The sequence below is a fragment of the Neolamprologus multifasciatus genome, chromosome 14 (assembly GCF_963576455.1).
Source record: "Neolamprologus multifasciatus chromosome 14, fNeoMul1.2, whole genome shotgun sequence".
NCBI classification, from domain to species: domain Eukaryota; kingdom Metazoa; phylum Chordata; class Actinopteri; order Cichliformes; family Cichlidae; genus Neolamprologus; species Neolamprologus multifasciatus.
Genome location: NC_140452.1, coordinates 34066311 through 34090452, shown reverse-complemented (window position 1 = coordinate 34090452; position 24142 = coordinate 34066311). Strand labels below are relative to the sequence as shown.

At 43.7% G+C, this 24142-nt stretch overlaps 1 protein-coding gene and 1 long non-coding RNA gene across 3 annotated transcripts in view; both read left to right on the top strand.

Annotated features, from left to right (window-relative positions):
* The window catches only part of epha4l (eph receptor A4, like), a 61899-nt gene that overhangs the window by 5593 nt on the left and 32164 nt on the right, over window positions 1-24142 (top strand). For both annotated transcript variants that reach the window (XM_085130979.1, XM_085130978.1), the window contains exon 4: window positions 22309-22464. In XM_085130979.1, coding sequence (XP_084987105.1) covers window positions 22309-22464 — 156 coding nt within the window. The remainder of the gene's footprint in view (window positions 1-22308; window positions 22465-24142) is intronic.
* On the top strand, window positions 4-19909 carry LOC146504481 (uncharacterized). Its single transcript, XR_014868751.1, has 2 exons — window positions 4-10496; window positions 10549-19909. It is a non-coding gene; the product is annotated as an uncharacterized LOC146504481 (long non-coding RNA).

The window sequence follows — 24142 nt, the reverse complement described above, 5'->3', positions numbered from 1 at the left end:
GGAACTGATATTTGTCTATGGCATTTTTTTGGCTCCTTTCTCAATTTATAGACCACCGTCTGTCCCCCCTCTCCTCCAGTCCATCCCACCCTTACAATATCCTGTCTCTGTCGCTTTGTCTTTATCTCATGTGTTTTGTTCTCTTTGTTCTTCCCTCTCCGTTGGATGTTTTTATCTCCTTGCTCCCTAGCTCTCTACAGCCTTCTCTCCAGTGTTTAGTTGGGCGATAGAAGCGGAGATGACTGTAAATGGAGTAATTAGTGGGCCCACTGGGAGGTGTTGTGCAGTGGGATGCATCCCAGGAGAATTGGTGACACGGAGAGAGGAGACTAGTGCCCCAACTGGTTTGGACTAACGCTGTGTCTTTCACCCCCCCCCCCTAACTGTTCTTTTTCTTATTCCCAATAGAGCCCCAAGCTGTAGAAAAGAGATAGACAGCTTTAGAGGAAGAGAAGGAGAGAGAGAAAAGGGTTTATAATTCCAAGCAGGTATGAGAGGAGTAAAAATACACAGCTGGGAGATGGGGCTGAAATAGTTCTATTTGGTAGGAGAGGAATAGCCCTTTGTGGACAATTATTCTACTCTTGGCTTGCCGTGATCCTATACCAGGCAGTTTGATGAGGTTTTAAGGTCAGCGCAGAGTGCTTCCCCCTTCAGACTTTTTAAAATCACAATCATGATAGAGCTTGAAGCCTGTTGGTGAATTTAAAATGATCCTAGGAATGCCAATCAAAAACCCACCAATGGATCATTTCAAATTTCTGTCAGTTTCCAAGCTCTTCATAAATGGCATTTTTGATTGCCTCTGACCCACTTTAACTCCCTTGTTTCATTGACCCAGTGGTCTGTGGCTTATGGTATACAGTACTGTGATGTTAATAACATCTAGTAGGATTCAGCAGCTGTTTTGTTGATCAGTCTTTTGCCAAGCTGGGGGCACACTTGTAAGCTGGCCAGATGAGCGGATGCCAGTTCTGCCATGAAAGTTTATTGGTAAACCCCGGTCGTCACCACCCACCAACATCACACAGAAAGCAGTGGGCCGCAGCAGTGAGGGGTCAGAGGCTGGGCACGGGTGATTAACAGGGGGACGGACTACTACACCTCTCCTAATTTACGAGGCAGCCTTTATCTCGGAGGACTAATTGCATGACAAACAGGTCTGGTGATTTAGGGCTACCACTGGCTGCTCGGGGGTGGGGGAAAGGCAAAGGGGTTCAAGTAGTCACAGATGGAGGTTTGTGTGTATAGTTCAGAGTTTATTTGTTGAGCGCACTGTATGACCAGTAAGAATTCTCCTGGAGTGTTGCCACCTCCTCGGGGTTCAGATGGCTCCAGCCAGGTTTCTATATCCAGAGTCAGTTTTAGAGAAGCAGAGAGAGAGAAATCTGCAATCAGTTTACCACAACAACCTCTTATGACTCAGTATGAGAACCCTGATCTCATATTGTATACCATAACTTCCATTGTTGCATCATTGGAAATGACTTCTTATCTCTTCTCTTTAATTCTCGTCGAGATAAATAGCTGTTATAGTCATCATAGAAGGCAATAAAGGACTTGGAAGCTTTGATTTTATGTGACTAATGCAGTATTGTAGTGTTTGCCAGCTTGGCACCAGCACTGTTGTTCAAGCCAATATATCCATTTAGTCCCCATATCACTGCATCTGCTTGAGCTTGTTTAAGTTTACAGTGCCAGTACGCCCACTCTATTCACTTTTAGCTACAGTTCTACTCTCTTTCTAAATTTCACTTTCAGCTGGATAACATGTGTTGGCTTTATTTTGATTGTGGGTCAGAGACTTGTGGGTTAAAAGGTGCTGGTCCTCAAGTGCACAGACGAGCTGGTTAATATTTCCCCATGTGACAGGCTCTGGGGGAGGGAGGGCCTCTGCTTTTCTATGCCCGTGTTGACAAACAGACTTACGCAGAGGTTTGGGGTTTCTGTGTGATTTTTTTTTCAGTATTGTTTTGTGTGAGAGTGTCAGCCTATGAGGTGGTTTGATAAAGTTCAAACTGTTTTTGTTTAAAAGGTTTTCTTTGGTGCAGTTGTGTGAGTGGTGTGTGTGTGTGTGCTTGTCCTGTGTACGTGCAGGGTTACAAGGGCACCCTGGCCCCTGGTTCCCAGCCCGGGATGAATGGGCTCCCCTCCATCATTGTTTGGGGCAGCAGCGGAGCCGTCTGAGACTGGTGATGTTTGAGGGGGAGAAGGATTTAGAGGGGGAGCTGACAGGGGATGTAGGACTTGTATTCTCTACCCCTGGCAGAGGTCAGGGGTCATCCCCTTCCGCATCCATCTTACTGCAGTGTATGACAGGGTTGGGGATCCAGGATTGATTAAGATGTCAGGGTTTTGACAGCTGTGGTAGGGGGAGTGTGTATGGGTGTCTGTGCCCTAGGTGGACCTAGGGTGACTAGGGTGTATAGCCAGGGCCAAGGCAAGAGGGACAACCGGGGCACTGTGGGCCAAGGGGCCCCCTGATCTAAGGAGAGGGGACTGTCTGTTTGTGTTTGGGATCTCGTTCCCTGTTAACCACCTCGCCTACTCTGTGGGGAGGGCGCGGGGGTCAGCTTGTTGTCTCACTCCTCATCTGGTGAGGGGGTCCCTGCTGTTGGAAGTGCGGGAGTGTCTCTGAGGTAATGCAAGGAAGAGATTGGTGAGCACTTTGTCCCATCATGTGTATCATCATGGAGAAATGATAATTGCCCGCTTTTTCTTGATTATAAGATGGATAGAAATAATGTTTTTGGCAGTTGTTTTTTCATGACTTATTTATTATTATTTATGACAATCAGATTTTAAGTTGTTTCCCTCGAAGCTGCTTCTGTTGTCATGTGTGTTAGTTGGGGATGAGTAGCTTGTTTGAGGTGTGAAGTTGACAGATGCTTCTGACACTGCAGAATGCTTGCACATAGTTGAGCTGTGAAGCGGTCACTCATAACCGCCTCTCATCACAACACAAACAAGTTTCTACTTCTTTGTGAGCTTTCTCCAGAGCCTTATCCTAATCCTAACTATCAAAACTAAATGTTCAACCTTTAGTCTCATTCTGTTGTAAACCCAGTTTTAACGTGATTCCGATTCATCAGCTGTGTGGTCTGTCCCACAGATCAGACAGAAGGCCCTGCCTTGCATGTTTTAAACTGTCAAAGTGTATGAGAGGACATTATATGAACTGAGGCTTACTCTGAGGTCCAAAGACCCTAACCCCTTATTTTTTTGTATTTAGGTTTAAATACAAACATGTAATATCGCCCCAAAACCCTGCTTGGACGCATCTTGCATGTGACATCACACAGAGCCAAAAGTAGGAAAAACTGTCTGAAACACTGATCACATCATTTAGTATTATTATAGGGTCTTTACCACACAACATAATAATAACAGCGAATGCTGTGGTGATTTGGCGCTATGTAAATCAAATTGAATTGGATCAAATTGAATAATCGAAACTTGTCCCATGTTTAATATGAGCATCCACTAATGTAACCGTATATAAAAGACAGAAAATAAGCAAATGCATGCTAAAATCCACTTTAAATACCATCTGTGCATTTGTGTCCTCTTTAAATCCTGCTTGTGCACGTGTGTGTGTTCAGGACCCGATTGTGATGTCGGTGTGCGATCGGAGCATTTTTGCCTCAGCGGTCTTTGCTGAGCTGGAAACTCTCATTGGTATTGGATTAAGAGGTTTTACGGATGAAGTTTCTCTCCTGTGCTCCGTTCATTATATGTGTGTGTGTATCTAGGTCTCCTATTCTATCCCTCCCTCTGTTGACAGTGTTAAATATGCGCTTGGGAGCATCATTCTAAATTCACCACGTAATTCTATTTAGCCCGCCGGTCCCCGATGACTTTAAATCCACAAACTCAGTCCCCTGTTCTCTCCCCCCACCACCACTCCTCCAACCCCCGTTTTGCTCCCTTTCTTCCTTCTCTTCTACATATACACAAATTAAGCATTTGCATCTTCCTTTTTTTTCTGTTCCATGTCTTCTGTCTCTTCAGATTTCCTGTTGCTTCAGTGGCTATTCACAGGCGTTCCTCCTCTTTTCATATGTCTCTTTCTCCTTTCATAGCCCTCCATTTTTACTGCCGAGTTTCTGTAAGCAATTTTCACCCATTCACGCTGTCTTTTTTCCCTCCTTTTCTCTTCTTCTTTTACCCCCCCCTTTTCTTCTCTCTGCTCCGGCCGTCGAGGTGGTTAGTGTTTGTCAGCCTGTCTCTGGTGGCAGCAGCAGGAAGTGGGCTGAATAATGAGATTACCTTCGCTGTGGGGAGGGAGGCGGCACACCAAACATCATCACCCGTCACTCTCCCAGCGAACACACATGCGCGAGTGACACCCGAGAGCGTGCGCGCAAACCCCAGTCATCTACATCTTGGGATAAACATTTGCCACACGTATGCTCATGCAAACAAACTCTATATATCCAGGCAAATGCATGGAAATGGACGAAGCAGTGAGACGCATGCATGCGCGCACTCACAATCTTTAGTTTTGCTTTCGTGCGCACACAGACCCGCACTCCGAGCAGAGTGCACCAGAATGGAGGTGAATGTACTCATCACTCTCGCTGCCACCAGAGAGGCTCATTTTGTGGCGCTGAATAGAGACGAGGAACGGAGGCTATTACCAACGGAGAGCAGCAAAGAACAACAGATACAGAAAGAGAGGACAAAATGTCTCATGAGGAATCCTTCAACTCTTACTCCCCTCTTCCTCGTTCCTGCTAAAATAATTGCTTAAGGGATTTTTAAATATTCTGCTGTTGTTTTCTTCTGATTAAAAAAGAAAAGAAAAAAAAGAAGCAGTCCTCTCAGCTCACACAAATCTTCCCTCGACTTGAATGGTAAAGAAGGGGAGGAGGGAGGTGGGGAGGGGATGCTGGTGGTAATACAGCCATCATTAGTCGAGGTGCTGAAATGCTTTTCCTGCTCAGGCAGCCGTCCTGCCTCTGTGTTTGTTCCCTTCATGGCTCGACACTCATCACCCTTCTCTGTTTCTTCTCGTCGTGCCCTGTTTAAGGCGGGAAGCCACCGGTGATCGAGCATGACCCGGGTTGATAGCTGCAGTACTCCCACAGTGCCAGCTACACCTCAGGGTGTATGACTATGCTGCTACAAGTATCCATGTTTTTCCTTCTTTCTTTTTTTTATTTTTCTATGCAACTTAAGCTCCTCTGTCACAATTTACAGTTGGGCCTCACATCTGTTTCTAACACCAGCTGGAAGAGAGATCTAGTACCTATATTTCAAATGAGCTAAAGGATTCAATAAATCACCAAGACTGTTTTTTGACAAAATTATTTAAAGGCGCACTAAATATTGCTGTCATTGGAATCAGATTGATATAAGTGTTTTGAATAGATTTAAATCGAGCGCAGCATAGGTCAAGCAATTCAAACTCCATTCAGTTTTTATTTATACAGTACCAAATCAAAACAACACTTATCTCAAGGGCTTTATACTGTAAGTAAAGACCCTACAATTATACAGAGAAAACCCCAACAATCAGTTGAGTCCCTTTGAGCAAGCACTTGGTGACAGTGGGAAGGAAAAACTCCCTTCCCACTGTCACCAAGAAATCTCCCGGAAAGTGGTGGACTTCTGCTGCGACCACGTGAGCGTGAGGGGAGGAAGACAGGACAAAGACACACTGTGGAAGAGAGCCAGAGATTAATAATAACTAATGATCAAATGCAGAGCGGTGTATATTACACTAAGGTGAAAAAAGTTGAGAGAAGAAGAAGCACTCAGTGCATTATGGGAAGCCCTCAGGAGTCTATTACTATGGGAGGATTCAGGGTCACCTGATCCAGCCCCAACTATAAGCTTTTTGAAAAGGAAAGTAGCTACCAGGGGGGCAGATCAGCGATCGCAGTGCTAACCCACATCAGCTGACTGCTCAATACATTCTACACATATCTTTGGCCAGATTCTCTATGAGCCCACTCTTTATCCTGCTTTAGCCTCCTGCTGCACATCTGCAAGCAGATTCACAATCCACTTCCTCCTGTCATGCTGCTTCAATCAGTGTCATATCTGTTATCATCAGGGCTCGCTCTGTTCTGTGCTTTTTGTCTTGCTGCCGCTCTCCCATGACAGAGCACTCCTGCCAAACACAAGTTACTGCAGACGGAAATCTTTCTTTGATTACAGTGGGTCCGACTGAAAAAGCAACAAGTGTCAAATCGGCTCCATTCGATGCTTTGTTTAGGTTTTTCATTAGGTAGTTTAGCCACACTGGAAAAAAATGACAGGTGTTGTTTTAGCTAAATTCATTAGGGAAATTTGGAGACTTCTGTTTTTGGTTGGACACTGTGGTACACAGGGGGAACGAAGGATCCACAGAGTACAGAATATACTGTTGCTTCCCTATTAAGGCCACAAATCTCTAACACTGTACAGCAACTGTTGATGAACTTGGACCTGCTTTAAACTTTTGAATAATCCTTTTTTTGTAATGATCTGCTTTTTTAACCTATAATGGAGCATTTAAGCCTTCAGCTCATTTTAATTTCATTGAAATACACTCGATATTGTGAAGACACTACTTTTCTTAAGTCCACTATGTTTGTAACAGCGCAGCTTACATGGTTGTCAGCTGGCATTAACAACGTATGGGCCATGAGGATGATAACATTTCTCCTCTCCTCTCCTCTCCTCTCCTCTCCTCTCCTCTCCTCTCCTCTCCTCTCCTCTCCTCTCCTCTCCTCTCCTCTCCTCTCCTCTCCTCTCCTCTTTGAAAAGCATCCTCTCTTTGAAGCCCGCGATGGGAAGAGGGAGCGATTAAAGCAGTCAGCAAGCAAATTAGCATGTCAAAAGGCCCTGAATCAATACCCCAGCTCTCTACCAACACAACCCTGCAGTCCTCTCACCCCCACCCCTCCACCCCCCATGCATCTCTGCCATTCCCCCATTCCTCAGGCTGTTCCCCTTCTTCTCCCTCCTTTTTTCCTGCACACTCTCCCTCTTGCTCCTTTGCCCTTTTCTTTCTCTTTCGCTCACTTTTCAGATTTTCCTTACCCCCCCCCCCCCCCCCCCCCAAAAGAAGCCCTGTTTTCTCCCCGAGCTGGCAGGCAGACAGAGAGAAGAGTTGGCGTTTGTGGAGGGAGATGGATGGATGTATAGGCAGAGAAAGGCTGACGGAGAGGGAGAAGTGGACAGCCATCAAGTGGGCATGGGTGAACTGTTTTGGAGATGGAGAGAGAGAGAGTGGTTATGAAAGAGAACGAGGGCCTCTGCCACCGTCTTTGTGCTGAAAGAGAGGCAGAGCGGACCTCACTCGCCAAGAACAGCAGAGGAGATCCGAGATGAGGAGACAGGGAGGGAGAAAAGGAGGCAAAAAACACGGGAGGGAGTGAAGTGGAAAGAGATTTAGTTCCAGTCTGGCAACCTTGCCTTTCCTTTTTTTTTTTTTGCACTTCATCTGTCGGTTCACCATCGCACGGAAATCCCTTTGATCTGGGGCAGTGTGTTAGTGATCACCAGCGCAGACGGACGCGGAGTAAATGTGTGTGTGTCTGAACCGTTATCTGGCCCGTGTTTATTCAGTGCATCTGTCTCAGTGGGCGTATCACATGCTGTATCAGAAACTTCTATTAACATCCCGAATCGCAGTGCGCGATCTCTGCCTGCAGACAAAGCAGCTCAGCAGCCCCTCAGATGAACGGCCGGCTCTCCTTCAGTATCTGACAATGGGAGGCTGATTGCAAACACCTTGAAATGTTTTATCTCTCCCTCTCTCTTTCTCCTGCTGATTTCCAACTTAAGATCCCCCCCCCTCTTCCCCCCCACACACAATCCAGCACCATCCAATAGTATCTAGGTGGTCTTTTTCTTCTCTTTCGTCATCATCCTTTTTTTTCCTCAGAGGGCAAAGAGTTCAGTGGCCAAATCAAAGGCAGCTCCGTAGCAATCAGTTAGGGGTTATGACAAAAAGCCTTGCAATAAAGGGCGGCTGTGTAATCTGATGGGCCCTGAGACTGGATGCAGTGCCCATTCTAATGAGCCGAGATCCCCCTTTTCTAATCACAGCGTAGGAGGAAGTGGCACAGTGCTTCATTCTCCCTGAAAAACACTCACACACACACTTAGAATGTGTGATTAGAATAAAAGACTACATGCAGATTGTTGCAAGGAAAACAGATTAAAGATGTGAAGTGGGAGGAAGTATTCTGGGCATCCAAAGCCTCCTTCATCTTAGACAATGGAAGATGAGTTTGGAGATCTTCAAAAGCCTAAACTGACATTACGCTCGCCTGCGTGTGAATCGGTGCTTCAGCGGAGGAGTCGGTGCATTAGGTTATGGCTTGTTTTTTGGTAAAGAGAAAGCTTAAACAGAGAAGCTGGTTACAACTTACAGGTTGCATTTACAACACAGGCTTAAGTGCAGAAATTAAGACATGTAGGGCCAACAATAAGTAGTAAAGTTTATTTTTTTAAAACTTAAAACATATGTTTGACTGCTTAAATTGGCTGTTCTAACAGAATTCAGCTGTAGCATGTTGTTTTCCTGCCTGTTGGAACCATGAAGTAAATGTAAAACTGCTCTGGCGAGTACCGCCTCTGTTCTAATAATGGTTGAAGCTCATATGTAGTGCCATATTTAGAGCTATCCACATTGCCACACCAATGGACCGTAGCTACATTTGTACTGTAGATGATGAACAAGGAGAGTATTCTCTTTGCCTTTACACTGCAGTCAGTCCCTGCAAGGTCTGCGGCTGAAAAATGAAGAAATACACAAGTGTCAAATACTTGTAATGACACTCAAGCCTGGCTAAAAATGCAAGTCATTGTTGGAAGCTTCCCATGTTAGAATACCCATCTTTACACTGCAAATGAACGTGTTTTCAACTCAGTACAAAAAACAAGAAGACTTAAAGTTATGCCAGATTAATGGTGACATAAGTAGCTGTCCCATATGGAAAAGAAATAGTAAAAACATATATGATTTACTCATGAAAGTGGCCACTTTCTCATTACTTTCATATATTTTTTTAGTAAGTATACAAAACATACAAGTTTCATTATATAATTTTTCAAGGGATCTTATATGTGTTTTCACTCTTGTATGCTTTTCATACAAGTTTCATACAAGACAGATAAAAACTTTATAAGATTTATATATACCTTTACCATATGGGGTGGTTTGAATAACTGAACAGAATTTTTTTTGCTGTTGGTGCTTTTTGGTGCATGTGTTGTAATAGTTATTATATGGGATATGGGATGATAACCAAAAACTATGTGGTTATTTGTGTAAACAGGCTGTCAGTGAAGTCTGATTTTTTTTATTTTTTTTGTTAATGTGAGAAAATTTGGAATTTACATGTTTCAGTTAGCCGGTATCTGTGTCTGTCTGCCATCTTGTTGGGGTTTTCTCTGCATTTCTCTGCAGGTCTTTACCTTACAATATAGACCAAATATAGACCATTGACCAAATATATAACTTTTAGATTGTTAGTCCACAAACCAGTCGGTCATGTCTACGTCCGTTATTTTTGTACAGTTGATGCTTCCGGTGAAAAAACAGCCTACAACTACATTAGCCCATGTGCTGTGTCCTCAAGGTCTGCAAACCTCACTGTCTGTTAGCTGTAGCTTTATATTTCTATTCAATGTGTGACACCAGTTTCTCCAAGAAAAGCAAAGCTTTCTTTCTTACCTTTGTTAACACGTTTTTTGCCGTCTACAGTTTGGATTTCACCCCAGAATTTTGAGAACAGGTGGCTGACACATTGCTGAGATGGGTATGCACACAAATATGGCAACGTACATGTGTATCAAACACACCGTGGGGCTTGCCTCTGAGGTGTAACCTCTGTGCAGGAGAGCTGAAATGTAATTTGGGGATGTGCAGCTCTCGCTGCGCCGGTGGACCCAAAGTTGCTGATCTCCAGCCAGAGGCGGAGGTATGTCCGTGGCAGGGCACATCTCTGGGATTAGAAACCTTGATCCTTCCTGATATGTAGTGAGTTTTCAAATACTGCTAGAAGGGGAAAGAAAAAAAAAAGTAACGTGTTCCCTTGAAGACTTGTATCGCTGGAAGAAAAAAAGAGGAAGGGAGAGAAAGCGAGACAGACAGATAGGATCAAGCTTAAGAGAAAAGACAGCGATTGAAATCAAACAAGGGCACCAAAAAAGTGACTTTGTTTGACAGAAGGAATGTGTGTGTGTGTGTGTGTGTAAGACAATAAAAGAAAAAGCAAGATGAATTGATTCCTAGTGGCCTGATAAATGGCTGGAGATGTGAAAGGTGAAGTGGGGAGGGGGTATGGGTGGTGATCCCTCTTTGAACAAGCGTAGTGTAGTCATGTCATGACCTCTGGCAGCTGCGGTAGATATTACAGTCAATATCAGCTGTGTGTATTGTAGACTTGATTCACCTGATCTTGAACCGTTTTCATTGGGCCTACAGGGAGCATGAGTGAACTGACCCTTTAAAGAGTGCATTGAGATGGAAAGACACCAGAGCTAATCTCCTCGTTAAAGAAAACCAGCTTCTGCTGTGTTTTTTTTTTTTTAAAAAAAAGAAAGAAAAATTCAAACCAAAGCTATATGTCCTGATATGTTGTGTTTACATTAGTATTGGGTTTTAGTGTGCTGAAATCATAGACTGAATTTGAATTGAATTGAAATTTTTATTTCAGTCAACAACAACAACAACAACAGATTATAATTTTTACATAAAAGTACTCAAACAGTAACCGAAAAAGGAATAGGCTGAAGCCTTATGGCTTATACTTATCCTATCCCTTACCCCCATAGAAATAATCAAATCCTCAACCAAGAAAATAAATAGCATTGATAAATAAGTTGTATAACAGTTTGAAAAGAAATCAATGATAAATCAAGAAATTAAATCAACACAGAAAATTTTTAACAAACCAAATTTCTATAACCTTGTATAATACTAATTTTTTAAATCTTCCTGAAGAATGACAAAGAAAAACACATCTTTAGTTCATCATTAAGTCCATTCCATAATTTCACTCCCAAAACTGACACACATCTATACTTAACATTGGTTCTCACTTTAGGCATTTCAAACTTATAAGACCCCCTCAAAAGACTGTATATAGTAACAGACAGATCAAGCCACCAAGGCATTTCTTCATTTTTGGATTCTGCTTTTTGAAACCTCAGCTTAAGCATTTCGGCTGCCGCCATGTTGGGATTTTCTTTTAGAGCATTCTTCCATTGGTGCCTATGGGGATTGGTTCAGTTTTGGGACCAGCCTCAAGTGGCCACATTAGGAATTGCAGGGTTTGGCTTTACTCTTCTCGCTTTACTTTTCAGACCTGGAGGTTGGAGCTTGATTATTGACGACATTAAGCGGGAGAATAAAGAAGGTTATGAGCGCTTTTCTTTGCTTTCACAATCAGCAAAGCTGATAAGTGCAGAACGTCAACTTAAGAGGTGATAAATCGCAACGATAAGAAGAGATAAGGAAAGGCAGAGAGAGCTGTAGATATGCTTGTGTAGGAAGAATGTAAAGAGTTAGAGGAATGTGAAAAACACGACACAGTAACTCGACCGCGGTGGTGCCCACACACTTACTTCAAAGCACGCTGTGCATTTTACCTCATATCCCTTTGTTTGCCCCCCCCAATATCATCATTGTGCATGTGTGTCTGCTGTCACATCAAAGCTAAAGGCTAAAACACATTAGCAGAGTAACCTTGTCAGAGCAGCAGCCATTAACCCGAGGCTCCTGTTACAAACCCTGCACGCCCTTCACCCCACACACACCCTCGCCACTCTGCCCACAAGGCTAGGTTTAACTAGTTTGGGGTTAGGCAAGGTAGTGTATGCATCCAGCTGTTGGACACACATATACGCTGCCAGCTTAGGAGTGTACACACATCATGGTAAGGCATGCAGCATGAACAGGAGTCAACACAGTTTCAAACTGGGGGGAGGCTCAGGATGGGAGGTGTCATTTCTATGATGGCAGTGACCTCGTTTCTGTTTCGAGAGGAGAGAGAGACAGAGAGAGGGGGAAAGTGGTCTGGTGAGGCCTGAGTGACACCAGGCGAGGTCAAAGGGCAGGGCAGGGACAGTCGCGGTGGAGACCAGCAGGCCGTCACTGGGCTGACATGAGCTGTTGAAGAGCCAGTGACCCGGGACAGTTTTTATGTAACCTGTGCGTGCGTGTGTGTGTATGTGTGCACTCACACATCCAGAGCATAAAATCGCATCGAAAACGTGTCCCCGAGTGCAGAGACACAATGGCAGCGCAGCATTCCCAGGGATACACACACACACACACACCTCATGTGCACACACATGCACAATAGAAGGTGTTTTGAGGCCCCAGACAGCCTGTCGTCTGGGAGCTACAAGTAGATTACCTAAACAAACAACCTAAAAATACCTCCCTTTTTCACCCATAAGTCGACCCTTTGCAACCTCTGCACCGAGCTGCTTCTGAGAAACCGTCAAGGTTGATGTTAAACTTGCCCCCGAGACCGCAGACAACGAGGCAATTTAAGTTTTTGCATGTGCGAGCTTAAGCGCTGACAGATGTGCGCGCACTTTCATTTGACAAACTGTACGTCCCGCGTGCGTGTGGTGGAGCGTGTTTGATTTACGACGGGGTCGTGGTGGAGTCATCTAAACTTACATGTAAGGTCGGTGTAAATATTTTACGTGGTGAATTTGTCACTATGGAGTCGTTTTTAATGATCCAAGTGTAAGTCGGAGCCCCTTTTTCTTCCGCTGTAACTAAAGATTAAATAAACCATGTGTTCCGTTTGAAAAGACAACTGAAATTAATGTTGAAAATCCCCAGCTACAGGCAGTGGTTTAGCCATTCTGCTTTTATGTTTATCTGGATATCAGAATACATGTGATGGAGGTTAAGGTTTATTTTTGCTTTGAGCTATCTGCAGAAATGTGGCAATTACATCATATTTGAACAATTTTCCAGCTGTAATGTTTCCACCTGAGGTCACACACCTGTGGCAACCAGGCCAGAGAGGGTGGATTTATGGGCTTTTTTGGAAAAAAAAAAACTTTCATTAAATTAATTTACGCTTTGTTTAACCTGGACATAAGATGTTTGAGTTTCCCAGCAAAAGTGCCATGGACATGAGAGTGAACAGTGGTTCCAGAACAACACCCACAAGAAGACATATTAGTCTTACACACATACATAAAACAAACAGTGCTCAACCAAATCCACATCACCTTAAATTCATTTATTGAGACCAGCTGCTTAGAGTTAGTTTCTTTTGCAGCTGGTTCCACGCCGAGTTAGCAGATAGAGGGAACATTTAGAGATTATTATGTTAAAAACTACTCATATCTAGATCTTGAAGCACCTTTTAATAATTATTGAGGCTCTTCTTTCTGCAACAGAACGACAGAAATAGAAAAAACACACGAAAGTTGACCCAACAGAACAAAAGTGTTTTTAGGGTGACAAACCAGCCACGGAATGTAAGAAGCTAACAGGAAAAGGTTAATAGCAAACATGTAACTACAGTATTAGATGAATGATGCAATTAAAAAACACATGACCTTACATCTCCCTCACAGTGCCGGTGAATCCTCCAGCAGTTCGTCACATGTTTTGGTTTCTGTCGCTTCTGTCACAGCTGGTCTGTCACGTTAATGTGTCCCCAGAAACACGTCTGTTTTTTTCTTTTGTTTATTTTTTTTTTGTGCTTTTGCAACTTTTTTTCTATATGTTGGTGTTTTCTTATGTGTCACGGGCCACACTACTACCCAGCAGTTGTCATAGTTTTGTATTTTGTAATTAGTTTTTGGTTGTTTCATTTTGACTTTTTGCTTTTAATTTAGGCTAGTTTCAGTGAGTTACCCAAGTATTTTGGGGTTGTTGGTTTTTTTGGTTTATTGTGTGAAAATGTTTAGTTTTAGTTTAGTTTTTATTAGTTTCAGTCTTAGCTTTAGTCTTTATTAATTAATGTGTGGGAGGGCATGTGTCAGAGGCAAGATTTAGGAAAATGATTCCAGGTATTAGAATAAAAACACTGAACCTTTTGAAAATAGCGGATTCACAGTCTTATAGTAATCCAAAGTCTCAATAAACACCACCATAAAAGCCTCAGCAGGCAGCTTTTAATATGTCTGTGGATTTATTCACTTATTTGTTTTGGCAAAGTAGCAAACACTAGAAATAAGGATATTTTGTCTATGCTTTCAGTTTATTTTAATATTTTTTTTTAAATTCACAAAATTGTTTCAGTTAGTTTTCCTGTTTTGGTGAAAGTCAAATTTTTATTATTATTTTAAATAACCAGCTAACTAACAAAAAAGATTTTTTTCACATCTAGTTTTAGTTTTTAGTTTAGCTTTTGTTTCGTGCTTCCCGGCCTCAGTGGTAATCAGCAGCAAGCAGTCAGTGTTACCCTGCAAGAGAAATAGCAACATCATCACAAAAAATGTGCCTTTAATCACAAAGGCACATTTTTTGTTTGTTACTTGCATTAATCTTACCAAGTTTGCTTCTTAGTGTGTGATGTATATATTCAGCTGACGCATAGCTTGATTGTCCTTTGTTTAGCTGTCGTGATATTTTCTCCCATTTTGCGCAGAAAGCTCGTGATGTTGATGTATTTCCCAGTTTCAGAACGTATGTGTGACGTATTGTGCACTGTGCGAGGAAAAAATGGATATGCGAGTGAACAAGCTGTGCATTGAGCATGTGTCACCTTGAGTCTGTGCAGTGATTTGTTGTGTATTTGTACTACAATGTCACAAGTGGTTTACACTTGTTTACAGAATTGGCTACGAGGCCCCATTGAGACCGCTTCCCTATCACTTCCTCTTCACCTATTCTTAGTGTGTGTTCTCCTCACACATACTCCCCTTTCCTGCCTCATTCTCCTTGACTCACCGCGAGCAGAATAGTTAAACTCCCCCAATTGTTTAGCAGCGTGTGCGCCCCTGCGAGTGTCCCCCCACACAACAACATTAGCATACCCCCCCACCTCCCACCTATCTACCTATTATTTTTTTTTTTTGTCATAACTGAATTGAAATGCGGCTCTTTTCATTGTAAACAATGTCAGGAAAGTATGCTAAACACACACACACATGCAGACACACACATATCCCACATGAGACACTAACCCCCCCCAGAGAACCTGAGGAAATTGGACCAAGACAATGCCATGATTGTGTTTGTTTACCTCCCCCGGTCCCTGCTGTGCTGCCGTACCGTGCTTAACCTGCTAACACAAAGCCTGTTCAGCTGATATGTGCATCTTTGTGTGTATTTGCATGCATGCACGGCTCTGCAAAGTGAATCTGCATAGTCCAGAGGACGTTTGAAGGGCTTTTGTGTTCCTACCTGAGGGTCTGCAGGTGCACAGAAGTTTGCATGCCTCTGTTTGTGTATGTTTCACTTGTCTTGTTTGCCTTGAATTATAGCCTATTACCCACCTGCTGTGTGAATCTCAGGTCACAAAAGGTCCTTAGTCAGTTGGCACGATGCCCGGCTTTGGGTGTTGCCACCCTTGCCGACCTGGCATGGGCGCAAATGTGGAATCTGAGTGGCTCCCACCTAACGCAGCCAAGTCAAATAGTGTTTCACCAGACAAAGATGGATCTGTTTGCCTGCACCTCTTCCTCATCTTTCCATCCTGTAGCTGTAGCTCTTCTCCATTCGTTTCAAAGTCCTAACAATTTCTGCTCTCTACCCTCCTCTCTTGAGTTTTTTTTTTTTTTGAAGTGCCTCATTCTTTTCCTTACATTTACTTTCAGGACTCTCATTCTTTAAGCAATTGTATTGTATGTTGTGAAGTTGGCTTGGTGGAATACTTTAGATTTCTGTGATATGACCATTGTACTAATATTCCTTCTTAAGGTGAACTTAGAGGAATTAGGGAGGAAGTTGGGGCCTACGTGTCAATAAGAACGCTGAGACCTTGGTCTACAGGAAGTCCTCAGAACAATATTGCAATTTCTTTTTACAATATGGCACCACACTGTGCTCTTAGCAAAAATGGCTTCATAATGAAGCAGGAAACTGTTCGTTAGTCTCTTGTATTATTTGAGCAGCAACCCCTTGGGAGGAAAAATGAAGACAACATGTCACCACTTGAGCTTGGCTTCAAAAGTACCTCTGTTCACAACTGGTTTAGTTTCTTCGTTCATATCCACTATACATCGGGTTAACTGATGTATACCTCATTCAGTTAAATGCTCCTAAAACCCTTCCTGTCTGACATATGCACACAGTGAGCTGTTGTTGGTTGCTTGGCCTAACTTGTGTGTTACAGTGTGGTACACGACCATCCAAGTAGTTTGTGCTTCAGTTCTGGTGAGTGATAAACTTAATTGTATTTTATTAGTCTGTTATTTAGCACTGATTAGCAGACAAAAGCTAGCAGGAATTGGTAACTGAGCACTCCATGTGCTCCAAATTTCATCGCTTTTGGCTCCAAAAAAACCAAACTCACCAAGGCTTCACTGGTTTTGCGGAGTCCAAAACCAATAGGTGGCGTCACTGTGGCTGCGTCCACATTTCGTATCCAGTCTGCGGTATAGTCTATATTTGGGTGAACAGTGCTGTCAAAGGTCTTTTACAGTGTCTGCAAAAATTCAGTACTGACTTGCGGAAACGCTGCAGGTTAGAACATTTCAGATCTGATGTTGAATTTGGATGAAAGGCCAAGGCATCAGCACGAGGGAACAGTTTGTTTTACGGGCGTAACCTCGGTTCTCGGGGCCTTCTTTTGTTATAATTCTCCTTTTTTACAACACGCTTTGCTCATCTGGTTCATTGGCCGGTGCTCCTATATGTCAGGTACAGACATTTTAATTAGGGCAGCGTCTTGGGTGGTTCTCGGGTGATGGATTGGTGTGGCTGAAAATACAGTTATAAATCATCTGGCCTTCGACAGACAAACTGCTGGCAACCCTCGCGCCTGCTGGCACCGGCCGCCGGTAGCGAAGCATCGGTGATTGTCAGCAAGGTTGGCTTGAGTCTTATTAACGTTGTTAGCCTCGATGGCTTTTGTTTGAAGCCTTCATTAACACCAGTGAGGATGTCGGCCCAGATGTCGCTCCCAGACTTTTTCACTTTTGCATCTTAAAGGATGCTACAGCTAATATAGGACCTTTTTCCCCCCGCCAGGTCAAGGTCAAGATGTGTGTCGAGTGTATGTCATCAATCATGGTGATCAGTTTCGGTGGCCGTGTGTCCCTCATCCATCACGCTGATGTGTTTCGCTGGCCGTGTGGCTCTGCGTCGCTGTCAGGGCTGAAGGTAATTAATAACCCAGAGTGACAGAATTAATGAGTTAACCTGCTCCACTCTCCTGCTGTCCCAGTGACAGACGCTAACGGTCAGCAGCTAGTTAGCCCCGATAATATGCCACTGGCTCAGGTGTGCCGATATGGAGGCTATTTTGTTCTATACATTCATGTTCGTGTAGGGAATATACGTTCAGCTTGTGAGTGTATATTCCATAGCTAGGGGATAAAGAGAAACATTATTGGAATCGTAATCTTTTTTAGCAGGAGTCTCACCTGAGCAACTTGCCTTCCACAGAGAGGGTAAAAAAAGAGATTGAAAACACACAAAGGCAGGGGGATAAGGCAGAAAGGCAGTTTGAATAGAGATCGTTGGCTCCTCAAGGTGCAGGAGAAGGCGAGACTCTCCTTGCCCTCAGGTCCTGAAAGCCGATCGCTTGGTTTTTTGAAAGAGCGGCTTTGTGAGGATGCCTCCGACCGCTCATCTGAAGAGCGCTCACTGTCTGTTATGACTAAAAAAGAGTGACCAAGTTTTCATCACCTATAGAAGATAAAGCACGGCTTTGAAAGCGGGGGGAAAGGCAGCAGTTTGAACTTAATTCTCCCTTTTTTTGATTACAAGAGAGGCAATTGTTCTGCCTGGGCAGGCCTGGTTATTGTGCGCCGTGCGCTGGGTGTTACATTCCCGGGGTTTTCGGATGCTTATTGTAGTGCAAGTTCGCTCTCATGCTTTCATTCCCTAGTGTATTGGTTACTTTGTTGTGTAGGCTGCAGAATAGCTTGCCTATCAGGCTTAGCATGCGGGTCACTCAAGGTGGGCTGCAGTAGGTGGGTGTGTGGGTAGATGTGGATTTATTTGGCGGCATCTATCGCTGTTCAAAGCCTGGTGTGTGGGTTGCTGCCACTCGGAGGAAAACTTAGCTGTGTTTTTTTGTAGTTGGCTCGCCTGTGGGTAGCTATCATTGTATCGTTAGCTTTTTCTGTGCTGCTATTTTTTACAGATGGACGCATCGATGGTCCCATTTCCCCCCCTCTCCATTAAACTAAATCAGCCAGCAGAGTCCCCGACTGCACAGACAAAACTACTCATTAACTCTTGCAACTCACTCCAGTCTCCTTTTCTCCAAACGTGCTTTAGCTCAGAGACAACAGGGATGGGGCAGGGTGACAAAGGGGGGAAAAGACTAAAGCTAGAGAGGAGGATTGAATGAGTGAAAGAGCTGCTGGGGTAGAAAAGGGGAAGAATGTGATGTCCCCGGTCTATGAGGGATTCCATTTTTTGCCTTTCTAGAATAGAACAGTAAGTCACCAGTCTCTTTGTCTGTCTTTGATCTCTCAGCTCGGGGATTTGGCACCTGACAAACCCCTCTCTGTCTCTGAAAGGAGGCTTGCTGAGAGAAAGCCTCTGAGAGCGGGAGACAGAAAGAGTAAAAAAAATTAAGGGAAAAAAGAGTTAGAGAGCATCGGGAGCGAAAAAAAAAGAGACGTATAAAAAAGATGGTGTGGGGGGAAAAAATTGGGTTAGACTTTTGAGGGCTGCATTAGAGGATATGACGAGGGCGTCTCAGCACAGATCCCATTAAAACTCAATACACATGTGTTCCTGTGCGCCTCTATTTGCGTCTGTATAGGTTTGCCACGGCTGGTCCGGACAGTGATAAATCCAGAAAGTCTTAAGGGAGATTCCTCTCTGAAGCCACGGTCTCTTGGACCACCCACTATTGTGGTCTCTTTCCTCTCACACACACACACGAAGGCTCCTAATAGGAAGCAAATTCCCCCAGCTTTACTTGGATATCAACCTCCCTTTTCTTCCAGTCATTCCCTTTGCAGGGCAGTCGCTGCTATAAACAAGCCCTGATATGTTGACATCACATTTTCAAACACAAGTTCTGAAATCCTGAGTTTCAAACCACAGATGAAGATGCCAGAGACTGTCTACGGGGGGATTTGGAGTTCTGCAAAGAATTCTGGGACAGCCTGTGAGGGTCAGCTTGGGACAGCTTAATAATTGACGGGCAAAAAAAAAGAAAAAAAAAACCTCATCAACCGTGCACAGTTTGAGGTAGGCTGCTCTTAGACTGTCTTTAGACTTTTAAGAGGCTCAGACCCAAAGGCTGTGAAGCATGGGACTCAATTAACTCTCCCACCAGCTTTTAGCATTCGGGGGTTGGGTGGGGGGCACCTTCTCAAACAGCTGCTTGACCCCGCTCTCAGCTCCGGACACTTTCCTGGTCAGCGCACATGTACAAACCCTGACTTTGTGTTTTGTCGACTGAAGCGGTCACAACCTCTCGAACAAAACCCACAAACCCTAGTGTCCTCCTGTTTCTAATGATGACACCGGGCGCTGAAAGATTCCTTTAGAGACAGGGAGATAAGACAAAGTACCCCCTTACTAATCTCCTCACTTTTTTTTTTTTTTGCTACTGTGAAGAAAAAGAAATGGAGGCTTCACGCACCCCTGCGGGCTACAGTCAATGAGGCCCTTAGCTTAGTGCTAGCGAGCAAAGTGACAGGGATTTAGAGCTGATTGAGGGAATGGGAATGGGCAAAGAATGGCTCAGCAGGTAGCAGCTAGCTTTGGCTCTGTTAACGCCACGCTATGCTAATCCAGCAGCTAGGGAGGAGAGTCTGCAGGCTAAATAGCCTGACTTTATTGCGCCTCCAAGACAGGGATTTCCCAGTATTTTAGAGGGTTTGTGGATTTCCTCTGCTGTTTGTGTGTGCAAGTGTGTCAGCCGGGTGGCGGAATATGTGTTTTCGTTGGAAGACCCGGCTTCCCTCTTGGTGCGGTGAACGTGGACAGGCTCTGATTTGATTTCTGGTGTGGGTAACTCATGCAAAAGTTTGTTTATTCGACTATATGCAGGTTTCCTTGATGTATTTATGACTGTGGTGTTGAAATCTATATGCCTTTCAAAACGTACTTTGAGATCCGGGTTGTGCGTGAGCTTTTGAAGAAAAGGGGAGATTGCTTTACCCCTGCAGACTGTGAGTGTGTAATTATCTGACTTATATTGGGTATGAGTTTACCCATCTGTCTTCATTGGAGTTCTTTTTTTTAACACCATAACAATATAGACAGACACTCAAGTATTTCATTCTAACAAAACCCAAACCACAGCCCTCTGGCCTCCATACCATTTGTTGACCCACTGCCAAGCACACGGCTGCCTCACTGACTGACAGGTTATTCGGTCCAATCGGTGTTGCGACTGTCTGCGCCGCACCTTTCGGAGAATTGTTCTATTGTCCTCGTCTTTCTGGTTCAGCGCTCAGGGGCTGAAACCTAACCCTGCTAGGTTTCTCCGACCATTACAGAAATGGATAGAGGAAGGAGAAACTCCTTGAAAGACGAGCCCTCCAATCAAACTGTCACTCAAAGGAAAGGCGAGCAATGTCGCCAAAAGTAGGAAAAGTGTCACTTAGGTTACCATTTCAGGCTGTGAGGTGTGTGTGTGTGTTTGTGTGTCTGTGCCCGGGCTCACAGCCTTGTAAGAGTGACAGAGCTCCCGGTGTGCCAAGTGTGGTGGCATTTGTTTGTTAAATGGTCTGAAATGCCATCGGCTCTGGTTTCATTGCAGCTCCACATCTTGCCAACAGAGCATAGCCTAAATTTGTGAGAGAGACAAGAGGTAGTTATTTGATCTTCTCCTTTTTTTTTGGTCAGAGGAAATAGCACCCTTTCCTCCAGTTCTGTTGTTTCTGGTAATGGAACGCAGGCTTGTGAGAAAGGTGAAAAGGGAGAAAGCGCTGAAGTAGAAAAACAAAGACAAAGAGAGAGAGAGAAGGGGGGACTGGTGAAAGGAACAGGGGCCTCTCTGCAACATGTTGTTCTCTGTTGCTAATTGGGGGGAATTGGTCAAGCCCACACTGCTCTCTTCTTCTCTTCAGAGGGATAAAATACAGGTAAATTTCAAGTTCAGTGAGTAGGTAATAATCCTTATTACTGAAACTAGTGTTGAGGAACACGCTGGCGACTCTTCTGATTTAGCCTTTGGGAACAAGAGGCGATTTCTATGGGCTTTAAATGTATCCAAGTGATATCTAATAGTCCATTCATCGTTTATGAATATATAGATAAATCTGACATAATTTTAAAAAAGCTACACAGAGAGTTGTTGCTGATGCTTTTAAGATTGCATTTCAGCAAATTCAATTCCTTTTTGGCACACGCACTAAAAAAAAGATTCTTCATCCTCAATAAATGTGATGCAATAATTTTGAGTAAATTCCAACTAATATCTAAAATCAAATAATCAATCACTAAGGAAGATGTGCTTAGTGTAGACAAATCAAGTCCATTTCATTTGACTAGATTCCATTAGATGTTACAGTTAAAATTTTACACTGTACTTATGTAACAAAATTACATGGAAAAGTGGCACGTAATTAAATTAGTTAAAGTCAGCATTTCGGGCAGAGTGCAGACTGTTTAATTGCATGTATCCAAAGCCTTTTCAAGTGTGATCAAAAACTACAAAGTAGCTACACAACCAGAAACCTTCCAGTTCTAAAAATCGTGACCACTGCCTTCAGATTCTCCACATTTGTTTCCAGTTTGCAGAGAGTACAAACCCCAGGCGACTGCATATATTAACTGTGGGAGTTTCTGCTGTGTTCACCCTCTTTGGTTTGGACTAAAATATCTCAGTAACTATTGGATGTCTTGCCATAGCATTTGCTGCAGTGTAATTGGTCCATTGCAGTTCATACAGTGGGTAAAGATTTTGTGGACTGTTGTAATAACTTTGGTGTTTCGCTGACTTTTAATCTTAATCTGTGTAATCAGATCTAAATTTTTGTTCCATACTTTGATTTGTGAGCAAAAACCCTCCAATGACATTCCAATGAGTTTTAGCTGCAATTGCTGTGTGCAAGGACAGAAGCATACAGCTAAAACCACCACTAATTTATTAGTGGGCTGCTTGGGAACTACAGCCTTCCAGCTTCTTCCAGAACTTTCCCCTCTAGTACAAAAGCATTTGAGTCATAAACATGTATTTCATATTGTCCAGATTTGCAACCCTAACCCGACTTCCTCTCTGTGTTTTTGCTGTCTTTCAGCTTGTAAGATTGGTTACTACCGTGCTCTGGCCACCGATGGCGCCTGTTCCAAGTGTCCTCTTCACAGTTACTCTGTCAGAGAAGGCTCCACCTCCTGTGCCTGCGACAAGGGATACTTCCGCTCCGAAACGGACCCGGCATCCATGCCCTGCACCCGTAAGTACACCCACATGTAGCATAACGATACACAGCACGCAGTTATGTTACCAGTAGGCCGTGACAGGCTGTGGTTTGCAGTAATTTTCTAAACAGCCAAAGATAGCTGTAACCGAACACTGTTTTGGAAAGGAACCCCGACACATACACTGAGAGAGACCGCCTCCACCGAAACACGGGCATTGATTCTAAAACATGCATTGCCAGGCCCTCACACCCACACATACATGTACACGTACACGTATACACACACTGACAGATAATCATGCAAATCGTGCAAACATAAAGAGGGCGCATGTTGGTTTAATAGGCGTCTTTTGATCTCAGGTGGTACTTAGTCATCGGTCACAGTGACATAGAACTAATGAGGGTAAAAACCGCTGCATCCCAGATTGTGAACAGGAATGAAACTGTTTGGGGGAGGTGATGAAAAAGGAAAACAAGGGCAAGACATATGTAAAATAAAGCAATGGGGACCAGGGGGTTAAAGGGAAGAAAGCTAGAAGACAGCAATGAATCAAGCTAGAGGAAGGTGTTCAGTGGTAAATTCATCTGTGTGTGTCTTCACTTTCCTCCTTCCGGTTGTATGAGCGAACTGCTATTGAATCTGGTCCTTCCAAGCCTACCCCACTAACTCACCACGTCTGTGATAACAAATATTGCCAACAATCCTGCTGCCTAATGATACCTCTTGCCTTTTTTTAGACCTCGTTCCCACTCTGAGTCACAGAACTGGGAGTTCATAGTGGCAGAAATGCACACAAACACGGAGAGAACAGGGAAAGCCACATAACACCCGAATCCCTGCACTCCCATCTTACGGGAAAATAATAAGATTGATACGTTCGTTTGAGAGCCGTTTGTGTTATGAGTGAGTAATTTTAGTGTCATGAAGTAATTTTAACAACGAAAACATCTGTTAAGGTGCTTAGCTCATAGTTGGCTCGCCTTTCTGTCAAGTTCCTGAGGAGTCATCACTCAGCAAATCAGCTCACTGAATCAGAGTGGATGAAGTACCCCCCCAGCCCCAAACTAATTATTTCCCTCTAGCATAGCATCTATACAGGATCCAAAGCAATACACCACTGTGAGCAATTTGTAAAATTGGAAATGTTCGACTTTGCTACAAAGTGCTACAGAGTTTACACGTATTTTCCAACTGTCATTAAACATGAAGGTAGGAAAGTATTTACTCAGAGCAGCGAGTACAAAAGCTTTTATGCAGTGGCTGGATGTGTCACATAAAGTGGCAATAGAAAGGAGTGAAATGGGTATTTTATTTGAAGGACAGACAACAATGTAGAGCTTTAACAAAAAACTCCATTTAAGGGGACCTATTATGCCTTTCCTCTTTTTATGAAGCACACGTACTGTTATAATGGTGGATGCACATTAAACATGACCGAGGTTTCAAATAATCGGCTCGCCGTGTAAACACATAAATCCCTTGAGCCAAACCTCAGGCTTCAGACTGCTCCAAAAGGGTCAGTTTCTACTCTGGGCTCTGTATGACGTCACATGAGCAGATATCCCTAATGTGGCTGTCAGCACAGAAGCTCCGCCCACCTGCCATGCTAATTTTTGATTCTGAGAAGCAGCCAATCAGAAGAAAGACATCTTAATACACACATTAAAGATAGGTGTCCAAATTCTGACTTGTAGTACAAACATATGGAGT